Source organism: Somniosus microcephalus, unplaced genomic scaffold (genome assembly GCF_052327205.1).
Source record: "Somniosus microcephalus isolate GS21.2 unplaced genomic scaffold, FLI_Smic_1.0 unresolved_chr1, whole genome shotgun sequence".
Lineage (NCBI taxonomy): Eukaryota > Metazoa > Chordata > Chondrichthyes > Squaliformes > Somniosidae > Somniosus > Somniosus microcephalus.
The window spans coordinates 173,414,371-173,438,212 of record NW_028225179.1 but is presented as its reverse complement, the minus strand read 5'-3'; the positions used below and the strand labels follow the sequence as shown (position 1 = coordinate 173,438,212).

The following is a 23,842-nucleotide window of genomic DNA, read 5'->3' as shown; positions in this document are numbered from 1 at the left end:
CAGACTATAACCTGTATTTCTTGATATATTTTAATATTTTTCTCTTGTTTTCTCACATGGTAGCTGTTAATGTTGCTGCCATCATCGTTCACACCTCATCTAGAGCCATCTTTTGTTTCTTAACTTGTCCCATTACCTCTCCTTTTGCCTCATACCATCATCCCTTTTGTCAGTCAATCTCCCCTGCCTTCCATCCTATCACAGACCTTCCCTTTGTTCTTCCATCCTATCACAGACCTTCCCTTTGTTCTTCCATCCTATCACAGACCTTCCCTTTGTTCTTCCATCCTATCACAGACCTTCCCTTTGTTCTTTCCTCCCCTCCTCCCTGCCCCTGCTTAAAAATCTCTCTTCTCTGACGTTTTCCAGTTCTGACGAAGGGTGCTCGACCCGAAACGTTGACTCCGTTTCTCGCTCCTTGATGCTGCCTGACCTGCTGAGTGTTTCCAGCATTTTCTGTTGGTATTTCTATCTTGATACTATTCGACTGCCTGGGGCTGCATGTAGGCCTCTCTGTTCTTATCCACTAGTCATTGATCATCCCGTCCCCAAGCTGGCTCTGTATTAACACCTCAGATGAGCCTCAACCTGTTCTCCCGGTTACAGAACCAGTTTGCCTATCTCAGGAATCTGCAAGGCTCTGTTATCTGGGCACCAACTCACTCGTGACCTCACATGATGCAACAAGTCTGCTGCCTGAGCAGTTTGCAGTGTTATTAGGTCTGTGGGTCTTTTAGCAACCACCTCCCTTATCTAGGCAAAGGGCTCATCTCCTAACTTTGACTGTTATCATTCCAAACTTCAGCATTCTCTGTCTTTTAGCTTCAATCTGTCTGTATCCACCCAGTGACAACACTGAGCTCCTCCCTCCAAATACTGACACTCCCCCTCTTGCTGAGAAAGACTTGCATTTCTATAGCGCCTTTCACAACCTCAGGACCTCCCAGAGCGCTTTACAGCCAATGAAGAACTTCTGAAGTGTAGTCACTGTTGTAATGTAAGAAACGCAGCAGCCAATTGGCGCACAGCAAGCTCCCACAAACAGCAACGTGACAATGACCAGATGATCTATTTCAGTGATGTTGATTGAGGGATAAATATTGGCCCCAGGACACCGGGGAGAGCTCCCCTGCTCTTCTTCAATGTAGTGCCATGGGATCTTTCACATCCACCTGAAAGAGCAGACGGGGGCCTCGGTTTAACATCTCATCCGAAAGACGGCACCTCTGACAGTGCAGCGCTCTCTCAGTACTGGAGTGTCAGCCTAGATTTTTATGTTCAAGTCTCTGGACTGGGACTTGAACCCATGACATTCTGACTCAGAGGTGAGAGTGCCGCCCACTGAGCTAAAGTGCTTGGAACTAAGCCAGCTGGGATACTTGACATAGGCTGTACAGCACAGAAACAGGCAGATTATTATCTGAACAACAATAGATTGGGAAAAGGGGAAGTGCAACGAGATCTGGGTGTCCTTGTGCACAAGTCGCTGAAGGTAAGCATGCAGGTGCAGCAGGTGGTTAAGAAGGCAAATGGTATGTTGGCATTCGTAGCGAGAGGATTTGAGTGCAGGAGCAAGGATGTCTTGCTGCAGTTGTACAGGGCGTTGGTGAGACCACATCTTGAGCGTTGTGTGCAGTTTTGGTCACCTTATCTGAGGAAGGATGTTCTTGCCATGGAGGGAGTGCAGCGAAGATTCACCAGACTGATACCTGGGATGGCAGGAATGACATATGAAGAGAGATTGAGTCGATTAGGCTTATATTCGCTGGAGTTTAGAAGAATGAGAGGGGATCTCATTGAAACTTATAAAATTCTAACAGGACTAGACAGACTAGATGCAGGAAGGATGTTCCCAATGGCGGGGAAGTCCAGAACCAGGGGTCACAGTCTAAGGATAAGGAGTAAGCCATTTAGGACTGAGATGAGGAGAAATTTCTTCACCCAGAGATTGGTATTCCTGTGGAATTCTCTACCACAAAAGGCAGTTGAGGCCAACTTATTAAATATATTCAAGAAGGTGTTCGATATATTTCTTAAGGCTAAAGGGATCAAGGGATATGGGGAGAAAGCAGGGACAGTGTACTGAATTTGGATGATCAGCCATGATCTCATTAAATGGCGGAATAGGCTCAAGGGGCCGAATGGCCTACTCCTGCTCCTATCTTCTATGTTTCTATGTTTCATTCGGCCCAACCAGTCTTTGCCGGTGTTTATGCTCCACTCGAGCCTCCTCCCGTCTTTCCTCATCTAAATCTATCAGCATAACCCTCTATTCCCTTCTCCCTCATATGCTTGTCTAGCCTCCCCTTAAATGCATTTATACTATTCGCTTCAACCACTCCCTGTGGCAGCGAGTTCCACATTCTCACCACTCTTTGGGTAAAGAAGTTTCTTCTGAATTCCCTATTGGATTTCTTGGTGACTATCTTATATTGATGGCCTTTAGTTATGCTCTTCCCCCCCAAGTGGAAACACACTCTCTGTATCCACTCTATCAAAATTTTTCATAATTTTAAAGACCTCTATTAGGTCACCCCTCAGCCTTCTTTTTTCAAGAGAAAAGAGACTCAGCCTGTTCATCCTTTCCTGATATGTATACCCTTGTGGCAAAGCCACCAAGAGACTCTTGCAGTAATGTATATAATTGCTTTTAATAGGGGCTTGTTACCTTTAAGTGTTTGCTCTGTATAAACAGTGCCGGTTCGGTAAAACGGCAATCCTGCACGATGACGTCATCACGCAGGTCACGTGACGTTCCCAACAGCGGGAAACGTGATGACCTGTATAGAGTTTCTCCTGCGTTTTTGTTTGTAACTTTTACTAGTGCATCAAACCACGTTTGGTTAACTGCTAGTTTCAGTCTCAGTACTTTCGTTAGGAGTTCAAGCAGTCCTACATTGGTGACCCTGAATCCTCGCGGACGTTCTTCATGGCGGAAACGGAACGCAGGGCCATGATGAAGCCAACGCAGTGGCTTTGAAGCTCCCCCAATTTTGGGAACAACAGGCGGCCTCCTGGTTCGTCCAAGCGGAGGCACAATTCGAGCTCCGCAACGTCGTGCAGGATCAGACCCGTTATCTTTAAGTGGTCTCCGCACTCGACAGCATCGAGGATAATCAGCCTATTGGAGAACCCCCTGGCCACCGACAAGTATGTCGCCATTAAGGCCCTGCTAATGCAGCTATTCTGCCTTACGAAGGCGGAGCGCGCACGCCACCTACTCACGCTACCCGGGTTAGGAGACTCCAAACCTTCGGAGCTGATGAGCCAGATGCTCACCCTCCTGGGGTCTGAGCCACAATGTTTCCTGTTCCGTGAACTGTTTCTCAGTCAACTGCCCGAACAGGTGCAAGCGGCCCTCGCCAGAATGGACGCCGGAGATTGCATAGCGCTCTCCGAAGAGGTGGATAAAATCTATGCGGTCTGACAACCAAACTGCACCATCGTGAGACGCCCCGTCCCAAAGGGCCCTGCCTCGATGCCTCCAACAACTGGGTTCTGTTATTACCACACTCGGTTTGGCGGGAAGGCCAGAAGCTGCCGTCCACCTTGCAGATTTGTGCCCAGAACACCGACCAAGCAACTGCGCGTCAAGCACACCGACTCCGGGATGGGCCCCGCGGCCACGATGACGACCGGCGATTCCAGGAATTTAGGAGTCGTTCAAACAGGCTTGGCCGACCTCCTCTGCGATTGACTTTCCTTATTAAAGACAATTCTGGGCGGGCGTATGTGGCAAAGCCACCAAGAGACTCTTGCAGTAATGTATATAATTGCCTTTAATAGGGGCTTGTTACCTTTAAGTGTTTGCTCTGTATAAACAGCACGGGTTCGGTAAAACGGCGATCCTGCGCGATGACGTCATCATACAGGTCACGTGATGTTCCCAATGGTGGGAAACGTGATGACGTCATGACGTCAGAGGGGAGAGGCGTTTTCATTCAGTCCTCGTGGAACCAGTTGGTGTACAGACCTGGATAGAGTTTCTCCTGCGTTTTTGTTTGTAACTTTTACTGGTGCATTAAACCACATTTGATTAAATGCTAGTTTCAGTCTCAGTACTTTCGTTAGGAGTTCAAGCAATCCAACACCCTCGCATTTCTGGTATCATCCTTGTAAATCTTCTCTGCACCCTCTCCATTGCCTCTATATCCTTGTTATAATGTGGCGACCAGAACTGTACGCAGTACTCTAAGTGTGGTCTAACCAAGCTTCGATACAGGTTTAGCATAACTTCACTACTTTTCAATTCTATCCCTCGAGAAATAAACCCTAGTGCTTGGTTTGCTTTTTTCATGGCCTTGCTAACCTGTGTCGCAACTTTCAATAATTTGTGTATTTGTACTCCGAGATCCCTTTGTTCCTCTACCCCACCTCGACTCGCACCCTCCCAGTGATAAGTGACCTCCCCATTCTTCCTACCAAAATGTAATACCTCACATTTATCTGTTCAGCCTTGGTCACTCTGCAAAAACTCTGAGATGATTAATAATGAAATCAGGGAGTCAAAAAGCTCAGGTGAGGCAGTTTAAAAAGACAGTCCCTGCCCAGAGATTGCTAGATGCTGACACTCAGTGCTCATGAGGATAGAATGTCGCATTCCCCAGGCACGGACATCCAGCACCTCGATCACAGCAACAATTCACAAAACAATGGCAATATAACTTGGAGCAGAGATGGTTAAATGGAGCTGTGATCGAGGTGCTCAAAATTATGAGGGGTTTTGATCGAGCAAACAAGGAGAAGCTGTTATCACTGGCAGGAGAGTCGGTAACGAGAGGACACAGATTTCAGATCATTGGCAAAAGAATCTAGAGAGGAAATGAGGAGAATTTTTTTACAAAGCGAATTGTGATGATCTGGAATGCACTGCCTGAATGGGAGGTGGAAGCAGATTCAATAGTAACTTTCATAAGAACATAAGAAATAGGAGCAGGAGTAGGCCAATCGGCCCCTCGAGCCTGCTCCGCCATTCAATAAGATCATGGCTGATCTGATCCTAACCGCCAATCTACTATCACAGAACCATCTCCTGAATCTAACAGAATTAGACACACGAAATAGGAGCAGGATCAGGCTACATGGCCCCTGGGACAGCTCCGCTACCCACAGGGCCATGACCGATCCGAACCTAGACTCATGTCCAAATTCCTGCCCGCTCCCCGTAACCCTTAATTCCCTTTACTTCTAGGAAACTGTCTATTTCTGTTTTAAATTTATGTAATGATGTAGCTTCTACAGCTTTTTGGGGCAGCATATTCCATGGACCTACCACCCTCTGAGTGAAGTAGTTCCTCCTCATCTCAGTTTTGAAAGAGCAGCCCCTTATTCTAAGACTATGCCCCCTAGTTCTAGTTTCACCCATCATCTGGAACATCCTCCCTGCATCCACCCGATCCAACCCCTTCACAATCTTATATGTTTCAATAAGATCGCCTCTCATTCTCTTGAACTCCAATGAGTGGAGTCCCAATCTACTCAACCTCTCCTCATATGTCCATCCCCTCATCCCTGGGATTAACCGAGTGAACCTTCTTTGTACTGACTCGAGAGCAAGTATGTCCTTTCTTAAGTATGGACACCAAAACTGTACGCAGTATTCCAGGTGCGGTCTCACCAATACCTTGTACAACTGAAGCAATACCTCCCTATTTTTATATTCTATCCCCCTAGCAATGAAAGCCAACATTCCATTGGCCTTCTTAATCACTTGCTGCACCTGCATACTAACCTTTTGAGTTTCGTGCACCAGGACCCCCAGATCCCTTTGTACTTCAGTACTTTCCAGTTTCTTGCCATTAAGATAATAACTTGCTCTACGATTTTTCCTGCCAAAGTGCATAACCTCACACTTTCCAGTATTGTATTCCATCTGCCAAATCTCTGCCCACTTACTTAGCCTGTCTATGTCCGCTTGCAGGTTTTTTATGTCCTCCTCACTCACTACTTTCCCTCCCATCTTAGTATCATCTGCAAACTTTGATATGTTACACTCGGTCCCCTCCTCCAAATCATTAATATAGATTGTAAAGAGTTGGGGACCCAGCACTGACCCCTGCGGAACACCACTAGTTACTGATTGCCAGTCTGAGAATGAACCATTTATCCCAACTCTCTGCCTTCTGTTAGATAGCCAATCCTCTATCCATGCCAGAATATTACCCCCAATCCCGTGATTTTTTATCTTAAGCAATAGTCTTTTGTGTGGCACCTTGTCAAATGCCCTTTGGAAGTCTAAATACACTACGTCCACTGGTTCCCCTTTATCCACCCTATATGTTACTTCCTCAAAGAACTCCAGCAAATTTGTCAAACATTCAAAAGGGAATTGGATATATACTAAAAGCAGAAATTTGCAGGGCTGTGGGGAAAGAGCAGGGCAGTGGGACTAATTGCATCGCTCTTTCAGAGAGCTGGCACCAGCACGATGGGCCGAAAGGCATCCTACTGTGCTCTATGATTCTATAACATCAGCTTCTCTCTGCTCACTAGTACTGAGAGAACAGGGAATAATCTTTAAATCCAGCCCAGTTATTGGGAGCTCTTAACATTAACAAGCCCCAGTTGTCTGAATTAACATGGTTCAGTCCTGGATGTGATTAAAGGCATCGGAAACAGTGGAATCGACCCCCCGCATTCACACTGTGGACACACTGGTGTGTCAGCGGGTGGGATACACCAGGGAATCCCTTTCCACACACTGAGGTTGACTCTAATGAACGGGAGTCCCAGGGTTTCGGATCCCAGATAATAAAGCTCACAGGAACACAACTTGTCTCTCCAGTCTTTATTAAGAGAGCTGCATAACACAGATTGGGTGATAATTCCCTCAATCTGGAGAATAGAAGTACAGTGGATTCACGCGTGATCTTCTCGAGTCTGTTCCAATTGACAACAGCTTAAGTGGCCTGTTCTTATACACAAGCTTGGCTACCGCTCAGGAAATGGGATTGTTTGGACCCGTCTGTTGACCGCCTCCTGAACTCCTGCTAATTCAGGGAATTTGGTCCATCTGTGACCAGACTATAACCACAAGCCCGTCTGGTTATCACACCTATATGGTCCATGAGGTTATTATTAGATTCACACCCAGACATTGTGCCTTCACTTGTCTGGCACTTCATCCCATAACATGGGTACAGGGGCTCAGTAATGTTTCATTCATCAGAAAAAGACAAAGTACAACAACATACTGGGCAGATTAACAGAATCTCATCTTATTTAAGGGGCCATCAATATAAAATAGTCTCTGATTGATCAAGTGGGGAATTCAGGAGAAATATATTTACCCAGAGAGTAACAGAATGGGGAACTCGCTACCACAGGGAGTAGTTGCAGTGAACAGCACAGATGCATTTATGGGGAAGACACATGAGGGAGAAAGGAATGGGAGGATATGTTGATAGGCTGAATTGAAGTAGGGTGGGTGTGGGGCATAAACACTGGTATGGACCAGTTGGGCCGAATGGCCTGTTTCTGTGCTGTACATTCTATGTAACACCATGAACAGTCAAATCAAGGGAATCATCAGCACAGCAATCTTAAAGATTAAACAGAATTTCTAAAACATTCATCCACTCCATGTTCATGTCGCCCCACCTACAGAACAGTGTGAACTCGCTGGTGTGTCAGCAGGTGGGATGACTGAGTGAATCCCTTCCCGCACACGGAGCAGGTGAATGGCCTCTCCCCAGTGTGAACTCGCTGGTGTGTCGTCAAATTGCTGGAGCTTTTAAAGCTCTTCCCACAGTCAGAACATTTAAACGGTCTCATCAGTGTGAACTCGCTGGTGTTCCAGCAGGTTGGATGACAGAGTGAATCCCTTCCCACACGCGGAGCAGGTGAACGCTCTCTCCCCAGTGTGAACTCGCTGGTGTTCGAGCAGAGTCGTGGACTGAGTGAATCCCTTCCCACACACGGAGCAGGTGAAAGGCCTTTCATTAGTATGAAGTCGCTGGTGTCTCAGCAGGTTGGATGACCAAGTGAATCCCTTCCCACACACGGAGCAGGTGAACGGCCTCTCCTCAGTTTGAACTTGTTGGTGTTCCAGCAGTCTCGAGGACAGAGGCAATCCCTGCCCACACACGGAGCAGGAGAACGGCCTCTCCCCAGTGTGAACAAGCTGGTGTGTCGTCAAATGTCCAGAGCGTTTAAAGCTCTTCCCACAGTCAGAACATTTAAATAGTCTCTCATCAGTGTGAACTCGCTGGTGTCCTTTCAGATCCCCAGAGCTTTTAAAGCTCTTCCCACAGTCAGAACACTTTAATGGTCTCTCATCAGTGTGAACTCGCTGGTGTCTCAACAGATAGGATGACCGAGTGAATCCCTTCCCACAAACGGAGCAGGTGAACGGTCTCTCCACAGTGTGAACTCGCTGGTATGTCAGTAGGTGGGATGGCCGAGTGAATCACTTCCCACACATGGAGCAGGTGAATGGCCTCTTCCCTGCTATCTCCAGCTGGTGTCTCTTCAGCTCCTGGGACCTGTTAAAGCTTTTCCCACAGTCAGAATGTTCCACCAGCCTCTCCTCAGTGTGAACTCGCTGGTGTGCCAGCAGATTCGAAGACCGAGTGTATCCCTTCCCACACACTGAGCAGATGAACATAATCTCCCCTGCTCTCTGCAGCTGGTGTCTCTTCAGGTCCTGGGACCTTTTAAAGCTCTTCACACACTCAGAACATTTAAAAGGTCTCTCATTAGTGTGAACGCGCTGGTGTGCCAGCAGATTGGAGGAGCGATTGAATCCGGTCCTGATGAATCGAGTGACTCTGTCTGATCTTGACTAGATGTTTGGTCTGAGCTTCCTCTCTGTAAATGCTCCACTTCTAAAACCCTGTAAAAGGAGTACAGAAAGGGGTAAGCGGGAGAATGTTGCCTCATGTCCCCCTTTCCCAGCCCAGGGGCAGTGAAGCTGATTTTCAGGCCCCAGCTGCTGCACAGGTTACAAGCAAACATACGAATTAGGAGCAGGAGTCGGCCGCTCGGCCCCTCGAGCCAGCTCCGCCATTCAATAAGATCATGGCTGATCTGATTACTCCACATTCCCGCCTATCCCCGATAACCTTTCACCCACTTGCTTACCAAGAATCTATCTACCTCTGCCTTAAAAATATTCAAAGACTCTGCTCCCACTGCCCTCTGAGGAAGAGAGTTCGAAATACTCACGACCGTATGTGAGAAAAAAATTCTCCTCATCTCGGTCTTAAATGGGCGACCCCTTATTTTTAAACAATGACCCCTAGTTCTAGATTCTCCCACAAGAGGAAACATCCTCTCCACACCCACCCTGTCCAGACCCCTCAGGATCTTATATGTTTCAATCAAGTCACCTCTTACTCTTCTAAACTCCAGCGGATACAAGCCTAGCCTGTCCAACCTTTCCTCATAAGAAAACCCGCCCATTCCAGGTGTTAGTCTAGTAAACCTTCTCTGAACTGCTTCCAACACATTTACATCCTTCCTTAAATAAGGAGACCAATACTGTACACAGTACTCCAGATGTGATCTCACCAATGCCCTGTATAACTGAAGCATCACCTCCTGACCTTTGTATTCAGTTCCCCTCGCAATAAACGATAACATTCTATTAGCTTTCCTAATTACTTGCTGTACCTGAATACTAACCTTTTGCGATTCATGCATTAGGACACCCAGATCCCTCTGCATCTCAGAGCTCTGCAATCTCTCACCAGTTAGATAATATGCTTTTTTATTCTTCCTGCCAAAATGGACAATTTCATATTTTCCCACATTATACTCCATTTACCAGATCTTTGCCGACTCACTTAACCTGTCTATATCCCTTTGAAGCCTCCTTATGTCCTCTTCACAATTTACTTTCCAACCTATCTTTGTGTCATCAGCAAATTTAGCAACCATACCTTTGGTCCCTTCATCCAAGTCATTTATATAAATTGTAAAAATTTGAGGCCCCAGCACTGATCCCTGTGGCACACCACTCGTTACATCTTGCTAACCAGAAAATGGCTACTCTCTGTTTCCTGTTAGCTAGCCAATCTTCTATCCATGCCAATATGTTACCCCCTACACCATGAGCTTTTATTTTCCGCAATAACCTTTGACGTGGCAACTTATAAAATGCCTTCTGGAAATCTAAGTACAGTACATCCACTGGTTCCCCTTTATCCACAGCACATGTTACTTCCTCAAAGAACTCCAATAAATTAGTTAAACATGATTTCCCTTTCACAAAACCATGTTGACTCTGCCTGATTACCTTGAACTTTTCCAAGTGCCCTGCTATAATGTCTTTAATAATAGATTCTAACATCTTCCCCATGACAGATGTTAAGCTAACTGGCCTGTAGTTTCCTGCTTTCTCTCTCCCTCTCTTTTGAATAAAGGAGTTACATTGGCTATTTTCCAATCTAATGGAACCTTCCCCGAATCTAGGGAATTTGGGAAAATTAAAACCAATGCATCAACTATCTCACTAGCCACTTCTTTTAAGACTCTAGGATGAAGTCCATCAGGACCCGGGCAATTGTCAGCCCGCAGCTCCAACAATTTGCTCAGTAGCACTTCCCTGGTGGTTGTCATTTTCTTGAGTTCCTTCCTCCCTTCCATTTCCTGATTTACAGCTATTTCTGGGATGTTACTTGAATCCTCTATAGTGAAGACCGATGCAAAATACCTGTTCAATTCAACTGCCATCTCCTTATTTTCCATTATTAATTCCCCAGACTCACTTTCTATAGGACCAACGCTCACTTTGTTAACTCTTTTCTTTTTTAAATATCTATAGAAACTCTTACTATCTGTTTTTATATTTCCAGCTAGCGTCCTCTCGTGCTCTAATTTTTCTCTCCTTATTAATCTTTGAGTCATTCTTTGCTATTTTTTATATTCTGTCCAATCTTCTGACCTGCCACCCATCTTTGGACAATTATATGCTTTTTCTTTAAGTTTGATACTATCTTTATCTTCTTTAGTTAACCACGGATGGTGGGACCTCCCCTTGGAATTTTTCATTCTCGTTGGAATGTTTCTATTCTGTGTATTCTGAAATATTCCCTTAAATGTCTGCCACTGCAACTCTATTGAACTATTCCTTAACCTAACTTGCCAGTTCACTTTAGCTAGCTCTGCTTTCATGCCCTCATAATTGCCCTTATTTAAGTTTAAAATACTAGTCTTGGACCCACTCTTCTCTCCCTCCAACTGAATGTAAAATTCAATCATATTATGATCGCTGCTACCTAGGGGCGCCTTCACTATGAGGTCATTAATTAATCCTATCTCGTTGCACAATACCAGGTCTAGTATAGCCTGCTCTCTGGTTGGCTCCAGAACGTACTGTTCTAAGAAACTGTCCTGAAAACATTCTATGAACTCTTCATCTAGGCTACCTTTGCCCATCTGATTTTTCCAGTCTACATGTAGATTAAAATCCCCCATGATTATTGCCATACCTTTCTGACAAGCTCCCATTATTTCTTCCCTTATACTCCATCCTACCATGTGGTTACTGTTAGGGGGCCTGTACACCACTCCCACAAGTGACTTCTTGCCTTTATCATTTCTCATCTTAACACGCAGGTGCAGCAAGCAATTAGGAAAGCAAATGGTACGTTAGTCTTTATTACAAGAGGATTGGAGTATAAGAGTGAAGAAGTCTTACCACAATTATATAGGGCCTTGGTGAGACCACACCTGGAGTATTGTGTACAGTTTTGGTCTCCTTACCTAAGGAAGGATATACTTGCCATAGAGGGAGTGCAACAAAGGTTCACCAGACTGATTCCTGGGATGGGGGAATTGTCCTATGAGGAGAGATTAAGTACACTAAGCCTATATTCCCAGGAATTCTGAAGAATGAGAGGTGATGTCATTGAAGCATACAAAATTCTTACAGGGCTGGACAGGGTAGATTCTGGGAGACTGTTTTCCCTGGCTGGGGAGTCTGGAACCAGGGGTCACAGTCTCAGAATAAGTGGTCGGCCATTTAGGACTGAGATGAGGAGAAGTTTCTTCACCCAGAGGGTGGTGAATCTTTGGAATTCTCTACACCAGAGGGCTGTGGAGGCTCAGTCATTGAGTATAATCAAGGCTGATTCACTCATGGGGAATCGAGGGATATGGGGATTGGGCGGGAAGGTGGAGATGAGGTAGAAGATCAGCCATGACCTTATTGAATGGCGGAGCAGGCTCGAAGGGCCGAATGGCCTGCTCCTGCTCCTATTTCTTATGTTCTTAAGAAAGCTGTTTGCTATAGCCTGCTGCCCCACGACTAATACACAGAGGATTTCAGTTACGTGGAGAGACTGGAGAAGCTGGGATTGTTCTCCTTGGAGCAGAGAAGGTGCAGCAGAGATTTAATAGAGGTGTTCAAAACATGAAGGGTTTTGATAGAGTAAATAGGAGCATGGGAACAGGAGGAGGCCATTCAGCCCCTCCAGCCTGTTCCACCATTCAATGAGATCATAGCCGATCTGTGTCTTAGCTCCACCTACCTGCCTTGGCTCCATATCCCTTTGCTCCCTTGCCTCTCCCCAGTGTGAACTTGCTGGTGTCTGGTCAGAGCCCCGGAGCTTTTAAAACTCTTCCGACAGACAGAACATGTAAACACTCTCTCATTGGTGTGAACAAGCTGGTGTTGCTTCAGGTCCCCAGAGTATTTAAAGCTATTCTGACAGACAGAGTATTTAAACGCTCTCTCATCAGTGTGAACTCGCTGGTGTGTGGTCAGAGCCCCGGAGCATTTAAAGCTCTTCCCACAGTCAGAACATTTAAACGGCCTCTCATCGGTGTGAACAAGCTGGTGGTCCTTCAGATCCCTGGGGCATTTAAAGCTCTTCCCACAGTCAGAACATTTAAATGGTTTCTCATCAGCGTGAACAAGCTGGTGTGTCAGCAGCTGGGATGAATAAACAAATCCCTTCCCATACAGGGAGCAGGTGAACGGACTGTCCTTGGGATGACTGCGCCGATGAACATCTGGCGTAGACGGGGAACTGAATCCCTTCCCGCCGTCCCCACCTTTACCCGGTTTCTCCCCGGTGTAACGGTGCACATGTCTCGCCAGGTCAGGCGATCGGCTGAAGGCGAGTCCACACATGGAACACATGTGCGGTTTGTCCGTGCTGCGATCGCTGCTCTCTCCTTCCATGTCCAAAGGCCGATGATATTCAGGGCCTGATGAATCGAGCGACTGTGTCAGATCTTGACGTGATGTTTGGTTTGAGCTTCCTGTCTGTAAATGCTCCACTTCTAAAACTCTGTAAAAGGAGTGTAGAAAGTAGTAAGAGGGAGAATGTTGCCTCATGTCCCCCTTTCCCAGCCCAGGGGCAGTGAAGCTGATTTTCAGGCCCCAGCTGCTGCACAGGTTGGTTGAAAGAATCAACAGTAAAGGCGGCTGCAATCCCCACAAGCGCCCACGCTCCAGAAAGTGCTCCGGCCTCCGCGCTGAGTTGCGGCTGACCCTGCACATGCGCCCCATGGCCCCGCCCTCTCCTGCTCCACAGGCACCCGGCCCGCACCGTGCATGCTCAGCACACACCCTGGGCCCCTGTCAATCATCCTCCCCCATGCCTGCACGCTGGGCCCCTGAGCTCCAGGCTGCTACGCGGGGCTTTCTTTGTAAAGTCGGTGTTGGTGAAGAGCCGCAATCAGTGAGGGAAACATAGAAACATAGATGATAGGAGCAGGAGTAGGCCATTCGGACCCTCGAGCCTGCTCCGCCATTCAATGAGATCATGGCTGATCATCCAAATTCAGTACCCCGTTCCCACCTTCTCTCCAAATCCCTTGATCCCTTTAGCCTTAAGAAATATATCCAACTCCTTCTTGAATATATTTAATGCATTGGCCTCTACTGCCTTCTGTGGTAGAGAACTCCACAGGTTCACCACTCTCTGGGTGAAGAAATTCCTCCTCATCTCAGTCCTAAATGGCTTACCCCTCCATCCTTAGACTGTGACCCCTGGTTCTGGACACCCCGGCCATCGGGAACATCTTTCCTGCATCTAGTCTGTGTAGTCCTGTTAGAATTTTATAAGTTTCAATGAGATCCCCTCTCATTCTTCTAAACTCCAGCGAGTATAATCCCAATCGACCCAATCTCTCCTCATACGTCATTCCTGCCATCCCAGGCATCAGTCTGGTGAATCTTCGCTGCACTCCTTCCATGGCAAGAAAATCCTTCCTCAGATAAGGCGACCAAAACTGCACACAATACTCATGATGTGGTCTCACCAAGGCCCTGTACATCCTTGTTCCTGTACTCAAACCCTCTCGCTACGAAGGCCAACATACTACTTGCCTTCTTAACCGCCTGCTGCACCTGCATGCTTACCTTCAGCGACTGGTGCACAAGGACACCCAGGTCTCGTTGCAATTCCCCTTCTCCCAATCTATTGCCATTCAGATAATAATCTGCCTTCCTGTTTTTGACACCAAAGTGGATAACCTCGCATTTATCCACATTATATTGTATCTGCCATGCTTCTGCCCAATCACCCAACCTGTCCTAATCATATTGGAGTTTCTCGGCATCCTCCTCACAGCACACACGCCCACCCAGCTTTGTGCTGTCTGCAAACTTGGAGATATTACATCTAGTTCCCTCGTCTAGATCATTAATATATATTGTGAATAGCTGGGGTCCAAGGACTGATCCCTGGGTACCCCACTAGTCACTGCCTGCCACTCGGAAAAAGAGCCATTTATTCCAACTCTTTGCTTTCTGTCTGCCAACCAGTTCTCTATCCAAGTCAATACCTTACCCCCAATCCCATGTGTCTTAACTTTACACGCTAATCTCTTATGCGGGTCCTTATTGAAAGCCTTTGGAAAGTCCAAATACACCACATCCACTGGTTCTCCCTTATCTATTTTGCGAGTTACATCCTCAAAAAATTCCAGTAGATTAGTCAAGCATGATTTACCTTTTGTAAATCCATGTTGACTTTGTCCGATCCTGTCACTGCTTTCCAAGTGCTCTGCTATTACATCTTTTATAATGGACACTAGCATTTTCCCCACTACCGATGTCAGGCTTACCGGTCTGTAATTCCCTGTTTTCTCTCCACCACCTTTTTTGAATAGTGGGGTAACATTAGCTACCCTCCAATCCATGGGTACTGTTCTAGAGTCTATCGAATGTTGGAAAATGACCAGCAATGCATCAACTATTTCTAGGGCCACTTCCCTGGTGATTGTAATTTTCTTGAGTTCCTTCCTCCCTTCCATTTCCTGATTTACAGCTATTTCTGGGATGTTACTTGAATCCTCTATAGTGAAGACCGATGCAAAATACCTGTTCAATTCAACTGCCAACTCCTTATTTTCCATTAGTAATTCCCCAGACTCACTTTCTATAGGACCAACGCTCACTTTGTTAACTCTTTTCTTTTTTAAATATCTATAGAAACTCTTACTATCTGTTTTTATATTTCTAGCTAGCTTTCTCTCGTACTCTAATTTTTCTCTCCTTATTAATCTTTGAGTCATTCTTTGCTGTTTTTTATATTCTGCCCAATCTTCTGACCTGCCAGCCATCTTTGCGCAATTATATGCTTTTTCTTTATGTTTGATATTTTCTTTAACTTCTTTAGTTAACCACGGATGGTGGGTCCTCCCCTTGGAATTTTTCATTCTCGTTGGAATGTATCTATTCTGTGTATTCTGAAATATTCCCTTAAATGTCTGCCACTGCAACTCTATTGAACTATTCCTTAACCTAACTTGCCAGTTCACTTTAGCTAGCTCTGCTTTCATGCCCTCATAATTGCCTTTATTTAAGTGTAAAATACTAGTCTTGGACCCACACATCTCTCTCCAACTGAATGCAAAATTCAATCATATTATGATCGCTGCTACCTAGGGGCACCTTCACTATGAGGTCATTAATTAATCCTATCTCATTGCACAATACCAGGTCTAGTATAACCTGCTCTCTGGTTGGCTCTAGAACGTGCTGTTCTAAGAAACTATCCCGAAAATATTCCATGAACTCCTCATCTAGGCTACCTTTGCCCACCTGATTTTTCCAGTCTATATGTAGATTAAAATCCCCCATGATTATTGCCATACCTTTCTGACAAGCTCCCATTATTTCTTCCTTTATACTCCATCCTACCGTGTGGTTACTGTTAGGGGGCCTGTACACCACTCCCACAAGTGATTTCTTGCCTTTATCATTTCTCATCTTAACACGCAGGTGCAGCAAGCAATTGGGAAAGCAAATGGTATGTTAGTCTTTATAACAAGAGGATTGGCGTATAAGAGTAAAGAAGTCTTACTGCAGTTATATAGGGCCTTGGTGAGACCACACCTGGAGTATTGTGGACAGTTTTGGTCTCCTTACCTAAGGAAGGATATATTTGCCTTAGAGGGAGTGCAACAAACATTCACCAGACTGATTCCTGGGATGGGGGGATTGTCCTATGAGGAGAGATTGAGGAGACTAGGCCTATATTCCCTACAATTTCGAAGATGAGAGGTGATCTCATTGAAACATCTAAAATTCTTACATGGCTTGACAGAGTAGATGCTGGGAGACTGTTTCCCCCTGGCTGGGGAGTCTAGAACCAGGGGTCACAGTCTCAGAATAAGGGGTCGGCCATTTAGGACTGAGATTAGGAGACATTTCTTCACCCAGAGGGTGGTGAATCTTTGGAATTCTCTGCCCCAGAGGGCTGTGGAGACTCAGTCATTGAGTATAATCAAGGCTGAGACATAGATTTTTGGACTCATGGGGAATCGAGGGATATGGGGATTGGGTGGGAAGGTGGAGATGAGGTAGAAGATCAGCCATGATCTTATTGAATGGCGGAGCAGGCTCGAAGGGCCGAATGGCCTGCTCCTGCTCCTATTTCTGATGTTCTTAAGAAAGCTGTTTGCTATAGCCTGCTGCCCCACGACTAATACACAGAGGATTTCAGTTATGTGGAGAGACTGGAGAAGCTGGGATTGTTCTCCTTGGAGCAGAGAAGGTGGAGCGGAATTTAATAGAGGTGTTAAAAACAGGAAGGGTTTTGATAGAGTAAATAGGAGCATGGGAACAGCAGGAGGCCATTCAGCCCCTCCAGCCTGTTCCACCATTCAATGAGATCATGGCCGATCTGTGTCTTAACTCCACCCACCTGCCTTGGCTCCGTATCCCTTTGCTCCCTTGTCTAGCAAAAATCTATCGCTCTGGGATTTAAAATGATTAATTGAGCTGGCATCGACTGCTTTCTGTGGGAGAGGGTTCCACACTTCTACCACCCTTTGTGTGAAGAAGTGTTTCCCAACTTCTCTCCTGAATGGCCTGGCTCTGATTTTAAGGTGATGTCCCCTTGTCCTCGACTCCCCCACCGGCAGCAAAAGTTTCTCTCTATCTACTCTACCAATTCCTTTCAAAATCCTAAAATCCTCAATCACTCCTTAACCTTCTAGATTCCAGGGAATACAAGCCTAGTTTATGTAATCTCTCCTCATAATCTAACCCTTGGAGCCCGGGTAACATTCTGGTCAATCTGCGCTGCACTCCTTCCAAGGCCAGTATATCCTTTCTGAGGTGCGGTGCCCAGAACTGTACACAGTGCTCCAGGGAGTTCCTGGGAGTTAATGTGCGTAGGTCCCTGAAGGAGACAGGACATATTGAGAGAGTGGTTAACAAAGCATATGGGATCTTGGGCTTCATAAATAAAGGAATTGAGTACAAAAGTAGAGAAGTTATGCTGAACCTTTATAAAGCGCTGGTTAGGTCACAACTGGAGTATTGCATCCAGTTCTGGTCACCAAACTTTAAGAAGGGTGTGAAGTCCCTTGAGAGGGTGCAGAGGAGATTTACCAGAATGGTTCCGGGGATGGGGGATCTTAGCTACAAGGACAGGTTGGAGAAGCTGGATTTGTTTTCATTGGAGCAAAGGAGGTGATTTGATAGAGGTGTACAAGATTATGAGGGGTTTGGATAGGCTAGACGGGGAAAGGCTGTTCCCACTAGTTGATGGTAGAAGGACTAGGGGACACAGATTTAAGGTTTTGGGCAAGAGATACAGGGGAGGGGTGAGGAAAAACTTTTTTACGCAGCGAGTGGTGAGGACCTGGAACTCGCTGCCGACGGAAGTGGTGGAAGCGGAGACACTCAATGTTTTCAAGGGGAGGCTGGATAGGCACTTGAGGGAAATAAACTTGCAGGGCTACGGGGATAGAGCGGGGGAATGGGACTGACTGGATTGCTCTACAGAGAGCCGGCACGGACTCGATGGGCCGAATGGCCTCCTTCTGTGCCGTTATGACTCTATGACTCTCTGGGGACTAACCAGGGCTTTGTATAGCCGTAGCTTATAAGGAGAAACTGGTTCCAGTGGCAGGAGGGTCGGTAACCAGAGGACACAGATATAAGGTCATTGACAAAAGAACCAGAGGCGAGGTGAGGAGAATTTTATTTACGCAGTGAGTTGTGATCTGGAATGCGCTGCCTGAAAGGGCGGTGGAAGCAGATTCAATAATAACGTTCAATGGGGATTTGGATAAACACGTGAAGGGGAAAAATTTGCAGCACTATGGGGACAGAGCAGGGGAGTGGGACTAAATGGAGAGCTCTTTCAAAGAGCCGGCACAGGCACGATGGGCTGAATTGCCTCCTTCTGTGCTGTATGATTCTAGGAGCCACTCCTAGAGCGGAGTGGTGCCCGCAGGGATCGCTTGGCAGGAAATTGGAAGTAGGTGGTTCACACGCAGACAGCACCTGATTTCGAGATGCTGTCCTTTTAAAATTGGCCCTCCAAAGGCAAGGAGGGACTCGGTCCCTTTAATGAAAATCACATTGAAAAGGAGAGTCCCTGTCCCTTTAAGAGCCCTCTGCCCACCATTCCCACCTTTTTCTTAAAGTCTTTGAAATTATCATAAAAGTTCATGCAGAAAAAATGTGAGTGTGTGACTGTATTTTTGTGAGTATCTGTGTCTGTGTCTGTCTGACTGTATGTGTGTGTGTCTGTGTAGAATAGCATCATAGAATGATACAGTACAGAATCTCCTCTTAATCTTCTCTGCTCCAAGGAGAAGAACCCCAGCTTCTCCCGTCTCTCCACAGAACTGAAGTCCCTCATCCTTGATCAAATTCTCCTAAATTTATTCTGCACCCTCTCAAGGCCTTGACATCCTTCCTAAAGTGTGGTGCCCAGCGGAAGCCTAGCCAGTGTTTTATAAAGGCTTAGCATAACTTCCTTGCTTTTGTACTCTATTCCTCTATTAATAAAGTCAAGGATCCTGTTTGCTTTATTAACAGCCTTCTCAACTTGTCCTGCCACCTTCTAAGATTTGTGTACATACCCCCCGAGGCCTCTCTGTTCCTGCACCCTCTTTAAAACTGGACCATTTAGTTTATATTGCCTCTCCTCATTCTTCCTACCAAAGTGAATCACTTCACACTTCTCTACGTTAAATTTAATCTGCCACGTTTCTGCCCATTTCACCAGTCTGGCTACTTCCTCCTGAAGTCTATTACTATCCTCATTGTTTGCTACATTTAAAAGTTTTGTGTCATCTGTAAACTTTGAAATTATGCCCTGTATACCTGATAGGCAATAAGCAAGCTGTAAAGCCATAAAAGGCGTTCCGCCCTTCGTCCAATCAGGATGCAACAGCGAGTAACTCGCTGTCACAGCATGACAACTCAATGCTGCACCGGGAGGCCAATCACAGCACGACAACTCAAGGCCAATCACAGCATGACAACTCAATGCTGCATCGGGAGGCCAATCACGGCATGACAACTCAAGGCCAATCACAGCGTGACAACTCAAGGCCAATCACAGCATGACAACTCAAGGCCAATCACAGCATGACAACTCAACTCAAGGACAATCACAGCATGACAACTCAACTCAAGGCCAATCACAGCATGACAACTCAAGGCCAATCACAGCATGACAACTCAAGGCCAATCACAGCATGACAACTCAATGCTGCACCGGGAGGCCAATCACAGCACGACAACTCAAGGCCAATCACAGCATGACAACTCAATGCTGCATCGGGAGGCCAATCACGGCATGACAACTCAAGGCCAATCACAGCGTGACAACTCAAGGCCAATCACAGCATGACAACTCAAGGCCAATCACAGCATGACAACTCAACTCAAGGACAATCACAGCATGACAACTCAACTCAAGGCCAATCACAGCATGACAACTCAAGGCCAATCACAGCATGACAACTCAAGGCCAATCACAGCATGACAACTCAAGGCTGCACCGGGAGGCCAATCACAGCACGACAACTCAAGGCCAATCACAGCATGACAACTCAAGGCCAATCACAGCATGACAACTCAAGGCCAATCACAGCATGACAACTCAAATAGCTGATGCCAAAGGCCAATTACAATGTAAGAACTGGGTGTGCTCAAAAGAATCAAACTGTATCGAAACTGAAACTGTAAGGGTGATTATTGTAATGAAGATCTGAAGCAATAAAGATCACCTGAATCTACTACCGGACTTCAAATCTCATTTAAGAACTAAGAGATCTATCAATACCTAAATCCAGGTCAGTAATATATACCAAAAAAAGCAGTGGTCCGAATCAATGTTTACGTTACTGCATGGTCACAAAGCGATCTGGAGGTCCAGCGCAGCCGGCTCACCGCCATATAAATAGAAAAAACGCGCCTGTGCGGAAATTTCAATGTGCCGCACAGCCCGTTAAAGGGGCCACGCACTTAAAAAAAATTAGAGGGAACATTGGTCCTAATACTGACCCCTGGGGAACGGGTTCTTTAGGAACCCATTTTATGCCTGCAAAACAGATGTGGTCCATTCAAATTTGTAGACCATGATTTGATCTCTCTCTCGTTAAAAGAACCAGTGCAGCATCTGTCACATTCCTGACGGGAAGTTGGGAGGAACTGAGCCTTATCCCCAAAATGTAACTAAATAAAAGCAGGGACCATTCAATCCAACAGGTTTACTAATCAAGTAAAAGCAGCAGCCATTTGATGCAACAGGCCTCCCATCACAACACAATTTTAATTGGTCAATTAAAAGCTGTTTACCTCCCTCCAGTCTGAAAAGAAACCGTTCACCAGAAAATGGCAGAAAATTGGGAGGGGCGAGAGCAAGCCACCTGATTTCTTGCCAAGTACTCACGGGAGCAGGGGATTTGCCCTACTTTAAATGTCAAGTCTCTTACATATACATTATAAAAAGGGAGACGCTGTCCCTTTAAAATCAGTCATCTGTGGGGACACGGTCCCTTTAATGAAAAATCACATAAAAGAGAGCGCCTGTCCCTTTAAGAGAACCCACACCACTCCCATATTTCTCTTAAAGTGCTTGAAATTAATAATTAAAAATGCTGAAAATTAATATTAAAAGCATTAATACAGGGAGAAAAAATATTTTTACTCACAAGTATTTGCTCCTCAGGTTTTCTAGTTTCATCAATGTAAAAACAACTTTTTTTTAAAAAGTATCTTCTGCAAAACAAAATTAGTTTGAGCTGTAAAATGTGAAAGGAACATTAAAAATAAACTTTCCCAGGCTCACAGATTCTGACCAGGCCCCTTTACAAAATGGCTGCAGGCCGATCCGTCCAATGAGCCGGTTCCAGGTGCCGCCTCCTCCTTCGCCGTGATTGGTTGGAGGACCAAAGCCCCTCGGTCGGTCCTCCAGGCTCAGCCTCCCCTCGCTCATTGGTGGAGAGCTCAGTGTCAGTCAGTGCACGCCGGCGACTCCGTGACGTTGCAGGGTGGGCAGTTGGAGCAGGCGGGAAATTAATTTAAAATTAGAACCTCCCGTCAGCCTCCTCTGTCCCAATCAGCTGGCGCAAGTCCCACCCCTCAGACTCCCCGATTGGTTGGAGGACCCGCCGCCGGCTCACTCTTCCAGCCCCGCCCCACTCACTCCCTATTGGTCAGAAACTCCCATCAATCAGGCTCTGGGCCCGGGTTACGTGTCCCTGGAGCGCGCTCCGCCAAACTGAAGAAGCTCCGCTCGGGGCCCGGATCCGCGGACTTTCAGGTTTGGATTCCCCTTTATTCTCTCCCCTCCTCTGATCTCAATCGGATCCGAGGGAAAACTCACTTTCCCTCACTGATTGCAGCTCTTCACCAACACCGACTTTACAAAAAGATCCCCGCGTGGCAGCCTGGAGCTCAGGGGCCCAGCGCGCAGGCGCGGGGGAGGATGATTGACAGGGGCCCAGGGTGTGTGCTGAACATGCGCGGTGCAGGCCGGGCCCCTGAGCTCCAGGCTTTCTGGAGCTTTCTGGAGCGCTTATGCTTGTGGGTATGGCAGCCGCCATTACTATTGATTCTTTCAACCAACCTGTGCAACAACTGGGACCCGAAAATCAGCTTCTCCATCTCCGCCGCGTCTGTTCTGACGATGCCACCTTCCATACCAGTGCTTCCGACATGTCTTCCTTTTCCCTCAACCGAGGATTCCCCTCTACTGTGGTTGACATGGCGCTTGACCGTGTCCGTTCTATTTCCCACACTTCTGCCCTCACCCCTTCCCCTCCCTCCCAGAACCATGATAGGGTTCCCCTTGTCCTCACCTTTCACCCCACCAGCCTCCACATTCAACGGATCATCCTGCGCCATTTCCGCCACCTCCAACGTGATCCCACCACCAAACACATCTTCCCCTCACCTCCCCTTTCAGCATTCCGTAGGGACCGCTCCCTCCGCGATACCCTGGTCCACTCCTCAATCACCCCCAACAGCCCCGCTCCTTCACCTGGCACCTTCCCGTGCAAGCGCAGGAGATGCAACACCTGCCCTTTTACCTCCTCCCTTCCCACTGTCCAGTGCCCCAAATACCCCTTCCAGGTGAAACAGCGATTTACTTGTACTTCTTGCAATTTAATATACTGTATTCGCTGCTCACGATGCGGTCTCCTCTATATTGGGGAGACCAAACGCAGATTGGGCGACCGCTTTGCGGAACACCTCCGTTCAGTCCGTACGGGTGACCCTGAGCTTCCGGTTGCCCGTCACTTTAATTCACCGCTTCACTCCCACTCTGATCTCTCTGTCCTCGGCCTATTACATTGTTCCAATGAAGCTCAACGTAAGCTCGAGGAACAGCACCTCATTTTTTGATTAGGCACTTTGCAGCCTGCCGGACTCAACATCGAGTTCAACAATTTCAGATCATTATCCCTGCCCCCATTTTTCATGCTGTATGATTTTTGCCATTCCCATTTGCAACATTTTATCTTTCCTGCCTCTTGCAAAGGTACAGGATGTTTTTTCAATTCCTTCCACCCCTCCTAACACCTGGTCTCTGCACCTGCTTAATGTCTGTTACATCTCCAGCTTTTTCCAGTTCTGATGAAGGGTCCCAGACCTGAAACGTTAACTCGGTTTCTCTCTCCATGTTTCTCTCTCCACAGATGCTGCCTTGCCTGCTGAGTATTTCCAGCATTTTCTGGAATATGCAGCCTTGTTTTTCCAATAGTTCAACAGACGCCTTTGTTACGTCTCACCTTTCACAACTCTCACCAGATTGTGTAAGCTTTGACCTTGAACAGTCGAGCAGGCCACAGTCAGTCTGCCCTCCTGTTCCGTTCTGGGCACGGCCCCTCAGGAAGGATATACTGGCCTTGGAGGGACGCAGCACAGATTCACCAGAATGATACCGGAGCTGAAAGGGTTAAATTATGAGGACAGGTTGCGCAGACGAGGCTGGTATTCCCTCGAGTATAGGAGATTAAGGGGTGATCTAATTGTGGTGTTTAAGATGACTAAAGGATTTGATAGGGTCGAGAGAGACCAACTATTTCCTCTGGTGGGGGGGCGATTCTAGAACAAGGAGGGGCACAACCTTAAAATTAGAGCTTGACCGTTCAGGGGTGATGTCAAGAAGCACTTCTTCTCACACAG

The 23,842-nt window shown here is 46.7% G+C and overlaps 2 protein-coding genes across 2 annotated transcripts in view; both read right to left on the bottom strand.

Annotated features, from left to right (window-relative positions):
* Nucleotides 1-6,753: 6,753 nt before the first annotated feature.
* The window catches only part of LOC147096581 (uncharacterized), a 63,651-nt gene continuing 46,562 nt past the window's right edge, over nt 6,754-23,842 (bottom strand). Inside the window, exon 3 of the mRNA XM_085975384.1 lies at nt 6,754-8,122. Within this exon, the coding sequence (XP_085831510.1) occupies nt 7,760-8,122 (363 nt within the window). The 3' untranslated portion in view covers nt 6,754-7,759. The remainder of the gene's footprint in view (nt 8,123-23,842) is intronic.
* On the bottom strand, nt 8,317-22,318 carry LOC147096582 (uncharacterized). The gene is made up of 3 exons (XM_085974185.1): nt 22,281-22,318; nt 12,474-13,058; nt 8,317-8,833 (listed from the first exon to the last, which is right to left on the bottom strand). Exons 1-3 carry the CDS (start codon nt 22,316-22,318, stop codon nt 8,665-8,667), a joined length of 792 nt encoding a protein of 263 aa, XP_085830311.1. The 3' UTR covers nt 8,317-8,664.

Excerpts from the sequence above, each read along its gene's own strand:
- LOC147096582 (XM_085974185.1), bottom strand. The coding sequence starts at position 22,318 with ATGGAGAAGCTGATTTTCGGGTCCCAGTTGTTGCACAG. Across the intron at positions 13,059-22,280 it reads GGGTCCCAGTTGTTGCACAG|CCGATCGCCTGACCTGGCGA; the intron begins GTTGGTTGAAAG and ends ACTCGCCTTCAG. Across the intron at positions 8,834-12,473 it reads GGGATATGGAGCCAAGGCAG|GGTTTTAGAAGTGGAGCATT; the intron begins GTAGGTGGAGCT and ends CTCCTTTTACAG.